The sequence below is a fragment of the Colius striatus genome, chromosome 7 (assembly GCF_028858725.1).
Source record: "Colius striatus isolate bColStr4 chromosome 7, bColStr4.1.hap1, whole genome shotgun sequence".
NCBI classification, from domain to species: Eukaryota; Metazoa; Chordata; class Aves; order Coliiformes; family Coliidae; genus Colius; species Colius striatus.
The window spans coordinates 28,128,554-28,142,929 of NC_084765.1; the positions used below are offsets into that span (position 1 = coordinate 28,128,554).

The 14,376-nt window shown below is 41.3% G+C and overlaps 1 protein-coding gene across 2 annotated transcripts in view; it reads left to right on the forward strand.

Moving 5' to 3' along the window:
* Window positions 1-12,702, forward strand: part of USP3 (ubiquitin specific peptidase 3) — a 42,148-nt gene extending 29,446 nt beyond the window's left edge. For both annotated transcript variants that reach the window (XM_061999395.1, XM_061999396.1), the window contains 10 exons: window positions 986-1,068; window positions 1,934-2,047; window positions 2,688-2,801; window positions 6,934-7,080; window positions 8,483-8,589; window positions 8,740-8,820; window positions 9,669-9,787; window positions 9,960-10,073; window positions 10,190-10,257; window positions 11,792-12,702. In XM_061999395.1, the coding sequence (XP_061855379.1) occupies window positions 986-1,068; window positions 1,934-2,047; window positions 2,688-2,801; window positions 6,934-7,080; window positions 8,483-8,589; window positions 8,740-8,820; window positions 9,669-9,787; window positions 9,960-10,073; window positions 10,190-10,257; window positions 11,792-11,957 (1,113 nt within the window). In that variant the 3' untranslated portion in view covers window positions 11,958-12,702. The remainder of the gene's footprint in view (window positions 1-985; window positions 1,069-1,933; window positions 2,048-2,687; window positions 2,802-6,933; window positions 7,081-8,482; window positions 8,590-8,739; window positions 8,821-9,668; window positions 9,788-9,959; window positions 10,074-10,189; window positions 10,258-11,791) is intronic.
* The last annotated feature ends 1,674 nt before the right edge of the window (window positions 12,703-14,376 follow it).

Genomic DNA, 14,376 nt, shown 5'->3' on the forward strand with positions numbered 1-14,376 from the left:
TTTGTAGTAGATTTGGGGAGGAGAAAGTTTTTTGGAACACGTTGAATATGTATTTGGTAATTTGGATTTGCACGTGAGCTTCTGTGTCAAGTGATATGTTCATTTTGAGATAGTACTGCTAAAAGATAGTCTAAGCTTTTAATTCTGTTACAACAATGAACAATGCTCCAAAACTTCCAATGTGCTGTTTTGTAGACAATGGAATGTGTCCAAGTGTTGTGGTTTCAAGAAATCATAAATGCAGCAATGTCCACATTTCTCTTCCTCCTCCTCCTCCTCCCAGCCCACTCTGAATATTATTTGCCAAAAAAGCAAGCTCAGTGTGGGTAATATTGCTCTAACCTGTTGAAACTTCTAAACTGTAAAATGGTGTTTATTTTCCTTCTCTTCATTCAACACTTTTGCAGCTGTGCTTTTTCTTTTCACAGTCTAGTATGACTATTTGTCTCCCAAATAAATGCTGTTGTCTCTTTCAAACATCCTCCTGGCCACCACAAAACCCTGCTGCAACAGCAGACTAGTGCTGATGACTTAAAAACAACCTGTAGGCTGCCACACTGAGCATGTTAGACATGGGATGAGGCGGGTGAAGATTCGTATTTTCAAGGGCACATCAGGGAAATTGCTGTCCAGCTCTCACAGAACATTATTGGAGTGTAAAGTATGCACGCACAAATACTTTGCAGCAAAAGCTTGTGATTGACTGTGTGTTGTCTATTCTAGATTTATTATTTATTTGCACAGGAAAAAGTGTAGTATAGTTTTCTGTTGACAGGAATGAGTAAGAAATGGGTTTCTTGTCAAGATGGAGCTTCAAGGCAATTTGAGGTGGTGGGATGGTTGCTTTGGCTTTGAAACTGCACTTTTCAAACAGTGTGGTTTATTATTGCTTAAATCTGTGCTGATATAACAGTAACAACTCTGTGGGGAGAAAGTGGAGGAGCAATGACACATCTTTCTTTAACTTGGCCATTCTCTTTTCCAGGGAAGCACCACTGCCCTTTGTGCCACAGGCCTTCGGAACCTGGGGAATACGTGTTTCATGAATGCAATCCTGCAGTCGCTCAGGTACCTCCCGCTCCCCACGCCTCTGAGAGAGTAGGTGTGTGCGGTAGCATTAGGCAAGTGAATTTGGCAAGTTAACACTGTATGAAAGTGCACCTGGATTTGCAGGAACTGCTGTGCAGGTACCATTAAGGTTTGTTTGGCAATGTGAGGGACTTTCTGTGATGCAGTGTTCCAGAGGAAGCCTGCCGTATCCTTAGCAGAAAAGAAGACTGCCCTTCTATTGAAACATGTTGATGCTTATGCTTCCTGGGAAAGCTGAGACAGAGCTTTGAGGGATGGGATCTTGTGGAAGTGGGTAGGAGAAGAATTTCTGCAGTGCCCATTTCATAGCTGCCAAGACCACCGCTGCTCTGTAATTGCCCTTTGCATTTCTGAATTTGCCTACTTCACGGGGAGACTACTGAGTTGGGCAGGACTAATTGGTCTCCATTTTATTCTCCATCATTCAGGGCTCACTGTCAGGAGGTGAGGCACATCCCTCTATGTTCCATTACTGGGACTGTAGTAGCAGAGGTTAGAGTTGATAGGTGACATGGAGTTCGCCTCCTCAGCAGATGCAGCCTGGTTTGCTAGTGAATGACTTCTCTTATCTTGGTCTGCCATGCTATTTCGTAGTCAAAGCAGAGCCAAAATGGAATTATTTCAGGTAGTTGGGAGGATGCTGATCTTTAGAGATCTGCTCAGTCATTTATGAAGATGAGTATTTGCCACAGTATTCCTTGTAGCTTGGACTGTTTGTGATTGCCATCCTCTGTTACTGCAGGAAGTTGTGTTTATGCAGTTCAAAGAACAGGCTCCAGAATACATAATATTCCCTTTATTCTCTGACCTTTAAGGATTTCATTCATTTTTCCTTTTTCCATAGTAACATTCAACAGTTTTGCTGTTACTTCAAAGAGTTGCCAGCTGTGGAGCTGAGGAACGGGAAGACAGCAGGCAGACGAACTTACCATACCAGGAGCCAGGGGGATAACAACGTGTAAGCTGCCTGCTCCTTGTTAGCACCAAGCTTTATGGAAACCACCAAATGCTTGAGGAGTAGAGCCATGTTGCAGAATCATATAGAACTGATTCATAGGGGGACAGAGTCATAGGAAAATGGTTGGACAGAAAACAAAACTTATGTCACTTGCAGTTTGCTTATATAGGTCTGGTGCTGCAGTGGGAGGCAGTCAGATGCATCAGAGAGTGCTGGAGTGCTAGTTTTCGTACTGCACACATTACATTACTTAATTCCAGCTAAAATACAGTCATGAGGATGTGTCTGCAAGGGAACTCACAAAAAAGAAAATAAAAATCAGAGTGATTCACAGTCTATGGCTTGTTTGAGCAAGTGGTAAAGGGATGGTGTTATCAGAGTCTACACTCAAGTGGCAAAAGGTGGACTGCTTTCCAGGTGAGTCCTCAGCATCTGAAATGTAGCTCTCCTAACCCACATGTCTCTCCAACATTATGGGTAGGATTTTGGATGTAAAATCTGTGAAGTACTGGAAATGAAATTTACCAGTCATTACAATCTTAACCACAGTGACATCTGATACTTGTACCATGGAGCTAGTAAACCTGTAAGGGCTATAACACAAACCCAGGTAAATCACTAGCTTTTACTTTCTTTGCAGTTCACTGGTGGAAGAATTCAGAAAGACCCTCTGTGCTTTATGGCAAGGAAGCCAAACTGCATTTAGTCCAGAGTCTTTATTTTACGTTGTTTGGAAAATCATGCCAAATTTTAGGTAAGTTTTGTAAAATAAGGATATTCTTGATTGCAACCTTGTATTGCTGTTGTCCTAGTCTAAAATTTGCCAGATCTGTGGGATGCAATCTTTGCAGCTTTCCCATATGTCCACAAGTGGCTTTGAAAAGGATCTTCACTTTGATCGACAGTTTTGTGTTCACTGTAGGGCTTTTTCCCCTGCCTTTCTATCACATGCTACACGTAGCAGTGCTCAAGAGAAAAAACTTATCAAATACTACAATAGTAGTGGTTGTACCTTTAAGGTAGTGCTCCAAAGGGTGAAGAATCGGGATAATGACTGTTAGGTAAGTGCCAAGTGCATGGTGCTGACAGAACCCAAGCTTAGCTGCAATAAGAAAGCGATGCAGTCATATTCAGAAAGGTACAGCACGTACAGGCCTAAATGCAAACATACTGGCTGAAAACTTCCTTGATTCTCTCAAAAATACTGTAGTCACCAGTAGCTGGACATGAAATAAGGTGTATAGGAAAAAAATCTTGTGCATAATAGGCACTTTGTGGCCATACTAACAAAAAAATGATGGTAAAAATAGAAAGAGAAAAAGAAGATTACCCATATAAATCAAAGTATTGTTCCTCTCCAAGGTCTCCCTGTCCTGGCCACTGATCCTCTTTCAAAGGAGCACTGAAACCTGTTAGGATATATTATGAAGGTAAGTTGCTCCATGTTCTCAGGTAGTAAAGATGTTCTGTTATCTGTTACATCTCCAGCAGTGCTGAAAAGATGCTGTGAACACATCTGCTCAACAAGTAACCTGAGTAGCACAAATCTTTTTACTCTGTTCTTCACACTGCCAAATATGTTTCACTTGGCCTATGAGAATCAAGGAAGTTTAATACCAGTAGTTGCAAACAGCAACCAAAACATAATAGGCAAATGATCATCACCCACAACGTCCTTGACCACTTTCTTTATTGCAGTCCTCACTGTAATTCTTGTTAGACTAAGTGAGAAACCAGTTATTTAAAGTTCCTCAAGCAAATTTTCAGCACTGTGGGTTCCATCATGGTTTTTAAAAGAAAAAGTGCTGGTTGTTGGGGTTCTTCCCCTTTTTATTCCTAATTAGCTGGGAGCATGTGTGATGAATTGATAGGAGAATTCACGTTAAATCACCTGGAGTATAGTCAGCTGCTCAGTAATTCCCACACTCACATGATGCAGGGAGAAAAAATGGAATTTATTTGGTGCTAATTTTACTTTGTAAAAGCTGATGATGCTGCAGTTCCAGTTCTACCTTGTGTGCTGCTTGTGAGATGGGAAGGAGAGGGGGAACAGACAAGCGTGCACATGAAAGGAAGTCAGATCCTGTAGCTTCTTAACAGCAAACAAGCCACTATGGCTGGTGTTTAGGAAACTTGAAGTGATGGGACAGGTTGGAAACAAAACACCTGGAAACATTCAATTGTTTTAGCCCAAAGAGATTTCAGTTGTTAAAGGCATGTCATGGCTGCCTCCAAGGCCTGCAAGTGCTGCTGCTCTTCCAGAAGCTTAGGGGAAGGTCTGCTGCTGACTTCCATGGCCCTCTGTCTCATGTTGCATACAGGGAGTAGAGAACATCATTTTTAGTTGCTGTAAACACAGCCAGAGTGCCTCTGGGCTCTAATGCTGCTGTGGAAGGCTTGCTCCTTGACTGCCAGACAAGGTCTGCTGAGGTGATTCAGCTGCGTGCCTAGATAGTTCTGTAGCACCGTGCAGAGTTGCAAGATGTGTATTTTGTGGATTTACTGCTGTATAAATAGTATGCTCTATTTTCCTAGTTACTATTCCTGTTTATGTCCTGTCTTGTTGCCAGTAGGAAAAGGAATGTCAGAGGTGAACTTGAATTGCTTTAGGTGGAGGGAGATCGGTTTTATTGCACAAGCTGACTGTCAGAGAAGCTATGCTTTTTGCTGAAGGGCTTTAAGCTCATAGTTTATTTTAAACAGTGCATCATCTGTATCATGTTCTTTTAAAGATCTGTATCTATACTTTTGCTTTTTTGAAAAATCCAAAGAACTTGTCATCTATAATTAACATATTTGTGTGCAAGTATAAACACATGTACCAGGAGCACAACCAAAGATGTGGAATGATTCCAAAGGTTAATCAAATTTGTGCTGAGCAAGTGTGCCATATACTTTAGAGCTCTTTTATGAAGAGTTTCATGTTCAAAAGGTGTCTGAGGCACCATTTCCACAGATTTAATCTTCAGCAGTTTATTATATTGAAGATAACTGTATTCACTAAGCTAAGCAAATCCTGTCTTATCTCAGCAACTTCAAAATTATCCTACAGTGTGCACTGTTAACATGCAGCTTTGAAGCTGAGTTCTGTTTTCCGACTTTGTTTCATGGTGATGTATAATTATTTTGCAACTTTGGGATAATAAGGCCTATTTTTGGCTGTACAGAACTCTGGCCCGTTGAAGCACAACAGGTCTTCCGCCAGCTAGTTTTTCTCTTGTAAAAGGTAGGTAGCACTCCTGATGTTTACAGGGTGCTGTCAGATCCAGATACAAACTCAGTGGTTTCTTTTAAAGATGATAGTTTGAAAGAAAACATTACTGTAATTCCACAAGGTGAAAAAGCTTTATTTCATTTTGATTTGGGTACCTCCTAGCAATATTTCTGTAGGACATATACACGTTCTTTGGTGAACACATCAGCCTCACATTGCATACTTGTATTTCACTGACTATTCTCATTTCTCTCTGGGTAATTATTTCCCTCCCCTGAGCAGCAGCATAAAAATCTGTCTCTGCTGTTTTTTCCCAAATATTCCTATGTGACAGTTACTGCTCATACTTACATGGAGTAGTGAGGAGGAAAAAGGGGCACGGGAGGCATCATAGCACAGCTTAAAAGATGAACAAGAGGAAGAGGGAAAGCCACCTCTGCTGCGTAAAGGAGTTTTGTAACTAGACCTACAAAGACTTACACATAATTATGTCAGCACTGCACAAAGCTTTCACTGTCTCACAGTGTGTGCTTTCCTACTTCATCCCAGTATACATCTCATGGCAAATGAATAGCAGCTGTTAAATTTGATGTATTATTTAGTTTAAGGTCATATTTTTACCCTGATAGGTAAAAATCTCCGTTCCCTTCAATTAGGTTTGTTAGTGGTGAAATAACAGTGACTCTTTGGGCAGCATTACTGCTGTTAAGAGCACCAGACTCAGATGTGTCATGCTAGCCTGTCATACCCAAATGTTCAAGAGATGCTCTGGATACCCCACTGTTACCTCCCTCTCCCAAAAAGTGCTGTGTGAGTTTTGCAGAGGAGATGTGCAATTCTGAGCATGACTATAGATCCCATCCTAGAAGAGGGAATAAATCTGTCATCCTAATTATTTCAGACTTCATAGTGCTGCTGAAAGATGCATTTGAAAAACCTAAAGATTAAATTCCTGGCTTTGGTGGGGAGTGGAACAAACAGGCAAGTGACTCTCTGGAACTGCCCAAGTGAGTGGGATCAGTGGCTGAATGAAAACTGCTCTGAAATACTGACTAAATCCCACGTGAACAATAGATTTTGCGGTGCCTTTGGTTTGAATTGTACCAGGTTTGTAATTCAAAGTAGAGATGAAGAATGTGCTGTATAAACCTGATTGTTAACAATTCTGCAGACACACTCATCAAATATAGCCAATAACAAAGAAAAAGGAGAAATGGTTTGTGGGAGTGAGGGGAAGTCTCTGCTACCATTGTGTACTTGTAGTTAATGTGGGTATGATAGCAGTAACTCAGGATGTTACTAGTACAGACCAAGTCTGGTGAGGCTCATTAACATAGCAGCTATGATGACACAATATGTGACCAAATGTTAGCCTCTGCTGCTCCCTGTTGTTTTCCAAAAGGTCTCTTCCCATCTGAAGTGTATTTTCTTAAATGTTTCTCCACCCTCAAAAAGTGCCGTGCAGGGAGGGAGAGCTGTGGAGGACCAGAATCGCTGCGTTTGTCCAGACATCGCTGCACTTTGCCAAAGGCTGCTAGAAAACTTTTGTGGTACAAAATGTGTCTGTCCCTGTAAAGTCTGCTCAGTCTGAAATAAGCAAAGGTTCTTAGCTGTGACCCTGGTGCTCTCAACTTGTTGCTTAGTGATTTTGTTGCTTTTGTTTTCTTTTAAGGGGATACCAGCAACAGGATGCCCACGAGTTCATGCGTTACCTTCTGGACCATCTACACCTGGAGCTCCAGGGTGGCTTCAATGGTGTTTCACGTTCAGTAATTTTGCAAGAAAATTCTAGCCTGTCTGCAAGCAACAAGTGTTGCATGTAAGAAGTGCTTTTTGATTTCTTCAGAACCGTAACGCCTATGAATGAGGCTGTGTGTGGTAGATCTGACATTTCAATGTTATGGTTCCTTAGTTTTAAATTTTCCATGGTACCTCTCTAACGTTACAAATTGCAAAGCAGCAGGTTATAAAGGCTTAGCATCCTGTAGGATGTGCTTCCTTTCCGAAGCAAGTGTAATTTTGATTTTCCTGTTACTGTGTGTCTTGAAACAGAGGTGATTTGTGTGTTTCACTCCTCTTTCTATACGTCTCAAAATACTGTTGGTTTTGGATTCCGTCCCAGGTGCATTTTCTCTCAGACTTGAAACTATGACAGAGAGAAAACATTTTAATTTGCTTGAGGAAGGAATGTTAAGTCAGTTCAGCCTGCACTTTGAGTCTCTTAAGCCCTTGGATTCCCTATGTAAGAGTTGAGTGAGTTTTCCCTTCCTGTACTGATTAGTAAGCAGGCCTGAGAGATGCAGGATTTTAATCTGCTGTAAATTTGTCTTGAGAATGACTGTTCAAATTCATGGTGAGGTGAAGTAACTGGCCTTCTATCCAGGGCAAATTTAAGTCTCATACACTTAGATGCGTAGAGTACAGTAATAAATATGCTGTGAATGCTCTCTTCCTGAGCACTGGTTTATGTTCTGCTCCACGAGAAGCGTGTAGATTAACTGTGAAGATGTGTAGGTGGAGTGCAGGTAAGGAACACAGCTTTCTGTGGGCTTGTAGTGTCATATCTGCAAGCACAAACTAGCAAGCATAGAAGTTGTATAATAATACAACTTGAAATGTATTTAATTGAATTGAACTATGAGAAGTAAGTCCGTTACTTAACCTGCTAAAAAGATGAAGGGAGTAATGAAACCTAGAGACCAGTGATGGTGATGCATATTGCTTACTGTATCTGAATGCAACTTGTGCTCTCTCTGGAAGGGAAATGCAGAAATATGCTTAAAGAAGTCAAAATTACTTCTAACAAAGGGTGTAAAACTAAAAAAAATATGCTTAACCCACCTAAGAAGGATGAATTTTTGTTTTGGAAACAGCCTTAATTAGAGGGTTAAAATACTGTAGACCTGTGTGCATCAGTGCTCTGCTTAGGAAGCATAACCAGCCACAATACTTTCAGCACTGCAATTGGAGCATCTACTTGGAGCATGCACAGTTCCCATTCTCTTGAGGTACAAGATAAAGCAAAAGTATTATAACAACTGAATAGTTAAAAAAGGACAATTCTGGAGTGCCTGGGTGGATGAACTAGGTCACTATTCGTTAGACAAGGACAAAAGCACTCTGCCTAGTAGTGGTGGATTGCAAGCAGTAAACCTGTAACAGGTGTTAAAAGTTAAGCTCAGACATTGACTGACTTTTCCTCTCCGATATGGTCTGTCTAGAAATGGAGCATCTACTGTTGTCACAGCGATTTTTGGAGGCATTCTTCAAAATGAAGTCAACTGTCTAATATGTGGGACTGAATCTAGAAAGTTTGACCCATTCCTAGGTAAGGTGCCACCTGCTTTCAACGTGCCTCAGACTTGAGGCAGAAGAGTAAATCTGAAGCTTGATATATTTAAATGTCATGAGTGAAGCATAGTTTTAGCTTGAAATAGGTATTGATTTATTCAGCCCTACTTTTTTTCTGTTTTCCCAGACCTCTCGCTAGATATTCCAAGTCAGTTCAGAAGTAAACGTACTAAAAATCAAGAAAGTGGACCAATGTGCACACTACGGGGTAAGAGTGCTCAGCTAATGAAATCATTACCTGGACTAAGAGTACATGCTCTTTGTGTATCTCTTTCAAAGGAGCCAGGCTTTCATCTACAGTGTAACTTGGTGCCACATGACATCCAGTTTTATGAGATTCTGTGGTAGCTTTTGCCTCAGTCACTGTACATTGACATACTACAATGGTGAACTGTGTCTGAGAAGTGCTTCAGGAGGTCAGCTAACTATCAAGGAAGATGCTGGCAGAGGTTTTTCTTCGTGCCCAAAGTATTTCCAATGTATTCCAGTCTTTCCAACCAACACTCAACTGCATCATGCCTACTGGCATTTGCTAAGGCTTAGAAGTTCTATGCCTCTTGCACTTAGTATGGATGGTTCTGCTTTTTGTACAATGTAAATAGTCGTGCAAGGCTGGGCAGTAGTGCTGTTGGTGACCTTGTTTTAAAGGATGTTAATTTTTACAGATCTGTGAATATACTTGGGCAGATTGTGAAATACTAACCAAAGCTGTCTTGTTTTCTCTGTTCACTGTGTACCTAAAACCAAGTTAACTTTAAAAGTTCAGTTTTCTTTGTTAGAAAGTGATTTAGTTTCTTGTGAAAACAGTTGGACTGAATGTGGGACAGAATCTTGTTTGAAAGATGGAGATTTCATGAAGGCCTTTTTTTCTCTTGAGCTGCTCATAGCTGTGTTTTCAGGAACAGGGAATGCTGGGAGTGCAGCAGATAGGCACACCTTTTCTATATTGTTGTATTTGTTTTATTTAATGTTAAAAAAAAACCCCAAACTTGCTGTCACCTTGAGTCAAGTTTCTTGGTGGGAGTGTTTTAGTTTCTGTATCTTGTTTGGTTTTAGATTGTCTTCGCAGTTTTACAGACCTGGAAGAACTTGATGAGACAGAGCTGTATATGTGTCACAAATGCAAAAAGAAACAGAAGTCCACAAAAAAATTCTGGATTCAGAAACTACCAAAGGTTTGTATAAGCAGGAAAAGTAACATGTGACAATGTGTCAATGGAAGTTAAAGGTTCAACCATTAGAAGACCTCCACACTGAGCCCTCTTGTAGGCTACTGCAGTTGTTCAGCACAAAGTGCAACCTCTTCCTCTAAGTCATCCATTTTTAATTCTTCTTTTAATCCTGTAGGTGCTATGCTTACACTTGAAACGATTTCACTGGACAGCATATCTGAGAAACAAGGTTGATACATATGTTGAGTTCCCCTTACGAGGCCTGGACATGAAATGCTACTTGTTAGAGGTATGGAGACTCACTGATACTTTCTGTGGAAATTTGTGCCTTGATGTACATCTTTATTATGAACTACAGTAGGTGCTATTGAGACTTGAGAGATTTCTGTCTTTTTTTAACCACAGCCTGAAAACAGTGGCCCAGAAAGCTGCCTGTATGATCTCGTGGCTGTTGTTGTGCATCATGGTTCAGGGTGAGTACCTGGCGTAAGTCTGCTTCTTAATGCAGGTTTTCTGGCCCAAGTGAAAGTCTGTACTTTTACAGAATAAGTGGTAATTTTTAAATAAGCAGTAATTTATAAACTTCAATGGAGCTAAACTGGATTAACTTCAGATAGATCTGTGCAGTTACTTATTCCTGTGAATGCCTACTGGCAGTCTTTGGGGGTAATGACCAGAAGTACAAGATGGGAACAGTCTAGTTCCTCCAGGAAGGAGAAGCCCTAAACCATTGGTTTGAGTCAACGGGCCTTCCAGAAGTTAACTCCTCATTTTGAAAGTCTCAGTACAAGGCAGAAATACTTTTTCCTGTTACTTGCTTTGAAGGGACACATGTGCACTGGTGCCAAAACGGTGTGTGTGCATGTGTGGAATCACTGTAGACTGGCACAGTGAAAGCAGTTGTGTATTCCCCTTCTCTCCTACAGAAGTGAAGGCCCACAGCCCTGCCACAAGGCTGCCTCATGTGCCTTGCTGGAACTAAAGGTGCTGCCTTTGTTTTGCTTTGTATTTTTTCCCCTTTTCCTAGCCCTGGACAGATCTGTTAAGAGTCACAGTAGTGGGGACAAAGCAACTGTTGATCCTGAGAAAAGTGTTCCTGTTGTTCAGGCAACGACTCCATGGGTGTGAGCTGTGAATGGAACTTTCTTAAAAGAAACTAAACCCCATTAATCAAAGCCTTGCTGATACCTGAATTTGATTCAAAGATACGAAGCCAAAAGTTTGTCAAGAAAGCCCTTCCTTTTGCTTTCTCTAGAGGAACGGTTTGGAGTCTTTTAGAAAAAAAGATCTGACTGCTAAAGGTAACCCTGACAGGTGCTTCAAAGTCAGAGAAAAACTACATGGAGAGCAAAGGAAATCTGGTCATTATTAGAAAGGAATTAGATTGTGCATGTTGTTGTAACATGTAAACGAGTGAAAGCAGGCCTTATCTTGGGGTGGCAGGGTAATGAAATGGATGGGTGTGTAGTTCAGGTATGTTAGAGTCAAGAAACATGGCTCTAAGGTGTGGTGGATCTGTTTCAGATGGACTAGAAAAAATTGTGTCAGTATTCTAGAATTCGTTTTGCTGCGAGTGCTTTTGATTATAGTTTAGACTGTGTGAGTTTCTCCAGACCTAAATGAGGAGTGAAAGTTTTACAGCTAATCCTTGAACTGTAACAGGTAATAGACTCAGTTTAATGTAGCAACTACGGAAGTTCAGTGGTGCAAGAAGCCTTGCTTGCACAAAAGCTGTGGGATGATACTGAGGTCATAAGAAAAGAAACCCCTTTCAACTCATCCCCATAAGTGAGTCTTTTACTTGACATAAAACTTTAATGTGGAGAACTTGGAATCCCACAGATGAAGAAGGGAAGCATCTTACCGACTGTTGTGGAGGGCTGTCAATTCCTTTCTTCCCCTGGTTCTTGCAAGTGTTTTAGCCCTGACAGAAAACGCATCAGAGTGAGGTGGTGTGTCTCCTTCTGACTGTCCTTTCTTTCCCCACGCGCCTCCCGCCGCCCGCAGCGTTGGCTCTGGACATTACACGGCGTACGCAGAGCACGAGGGCCGCTGGTTCCACTTCAACGACAGTACTGTAACGCTGACCGACGAGGAGACTGTGGTAAAGGCCAAGGCCTACATCCTCTTCTACGTGGAACGGCAAGCCAAACCTGGATCAGAGAAACTTTAATACCTCCTTGTAATTCTTACTTATCAAGTCCACCGGACAAAACATTTCCATTTTTTCCATAAATACTTGATCCAAGACTATTAATTTCATTGTGCACTTTTCAATTTCCTCTCGTGGGTTTTAGTTTTGTTGTGTCAATGGTAGCATTTGACTTACTGAACTTGGACACAAACTAACTTTTTTTTTTAGTTATACCAGAAAACCTCAGCAGATTTTGATTTGCTGCTTTAGTTGTGATAACTCAATTTTTATATATATAGTTTCATGAAATACTTAGTTATTTGACTTTTTTATATTAATGTTTTCAGTTCTCACTTTCTAAAGGCACATTTACATCAGAGAAGCTTTCTGTCCTCCTTACAAGCAAGATAAATGTGCTTCTGATTTTGAAGAGCAATACATTCATGCTGTTCTCACGGCTCTTACGTAGATATGATTGAAGCTCTTTAAATCAAGGAGTTGGTTGCACGTACTATTTTCTCTCGTGCAACAAACTAAACAGCGACCTCCGAGCAATCATTCTTTGTCTGCAGAAGCGAGGAGAGGTGGCATCAGTAAATAGACCAGGTAATTGCTGCTATATTGCTGTGTATTCAGGCTGCTGACTTTCAGGAATCATTGTAAATAAACAGTTGGATCAATTGTATCAGTACTGCAGTTTAATTCAAGTATTCCTCTCGTGCTCTGCCCTCTCTCCCTTCAAATTTTAAAAAAATTATCCTAAAATATATACATGTTTAAATTGTGTTGAGGTTTATCTTTTTTTTAACCAAACCTGAATTGCCTTAGACATCTCCTGGTTTAGAGTGTCATCCTGAAGTTTGATTGTGAACGCTTACTTGCTTGAAAATTTGGGAGGCTTCCTGGCAGTGGGACCCCAACCCTCCTGGTGGGAACTGGGAAGTACAGCCCCACATTAGGGTTTGTGAGAACAGTCTTGGGCCTAAATGTAGCTCCTGTCCACTAAATACCTGCAGTTCACTTAAAACTACAAGGGAGAAAATGGTGTTACAGCTGCTTTGCAAAACAACTGTTTTAGTTCAGAGGTGAACTCAAGGGGAGATGCTCAGTTTCACAGTGCAGCCTGCTGGGAGATGGTGAGCCAAGGCTGCTTGGTGACTGGAGCAGGCTGAACTGGCTGTAGCCTTTGCACGGTGGCCCAGTGTGGGATCTTTACACTGGAGGCATGGTGCCATTTCTGAAATGTGGCTATGTAACAGAGAAAGGCTTCTTGCAAAAAAGCCCTACAACCTCAATTTCAGCTGTTCTACCCTGCTGGAGACTGGAAGTCGGCTAAAATGATTCAGAGGTGGACAGGAGAACCAATATTGCAAAAGCCAGGAGTCCCCCAGAAAATCTGAGATGTGCCAAATGCTCCATTTCAGTTCTCTCTCCCTTTCTCTGGGAGCCTCTGGGTGCCTAGCAAGGAACTGGATGCTCCTAAAATCTCAATAGCCTAAGAGTAGGATTTACTTAGAGTCACCCCATCGGCCAGCGCTTTTGGTTGTGATAACAGTAAATAGAGTAGTCTGGAAACACACAAGAACTCAAGTAAAATGTGATGAACCTTTTCAGTTAAACATATTCTAAGAGACAGTAAAAATGTCCATAGAGATTGTACCAATAGCTCAGCCTGCTGCACATGGAGTATGGATCAGTTCCCTCGCTGTGGGCTGGCTGCTAGTTCCAACACTGATAATGAGAAATCACAAGGAGCTGTTTTTTAAATGTCATTTTCTATAGCTTTTTCACAGCATCTTAAAGCAGGAAAGCGAGGAATTGGCTTGATTAGAGAACTGTAGAAAGCATTCAGCATTGCTAATGGTGTATGAATATGTAAACTGTACAGTAGTTGAAACCTATTGTGATTATTATTACGTTAAGTGACATCATATGTGTCTTCTTTTACTCAAACAATAAATAGAACTATTCATTACTTTAAGTTGTAGATAGTTTGTCACCTACCATTTCTGCATCTCTTGCAGCCAGAGCCTGCCTTCTAATCAGAGCAGGGAGCCACCACCATTTGTACAGGCAGAGAAAGGTGTTTGACAGAGTGCACTGGTGTGTGCGGCCACTGATGCATGTTCCCTTGCTGCTACCCTGAGGGGCAGCCCTACTGCTCACTGCTAGTTGGGGAGGCAAGTAGATTCTATCTAGGGCTGCATTTTATCTGCATGCCACAGGGGTTGGATTGCTTGAGAATCTCAGTTTTGAGAAGACGAAGCTTAAACCTACACACCTAGCTCTGGGCCCAGAAGCAGTTTGACGGTAGTCACAGCATGTGTTCTCCTAAAGCAGTGATGTAAATGTGCCTTTCTGTATTCTTAGAAACTTAAATTTGTAATCTTCAGCAACATTCACTTATTTTAAGCAGCTTCTACTTCTCCAGTTAATTTTTTGGGGTCAGAGTTATGTT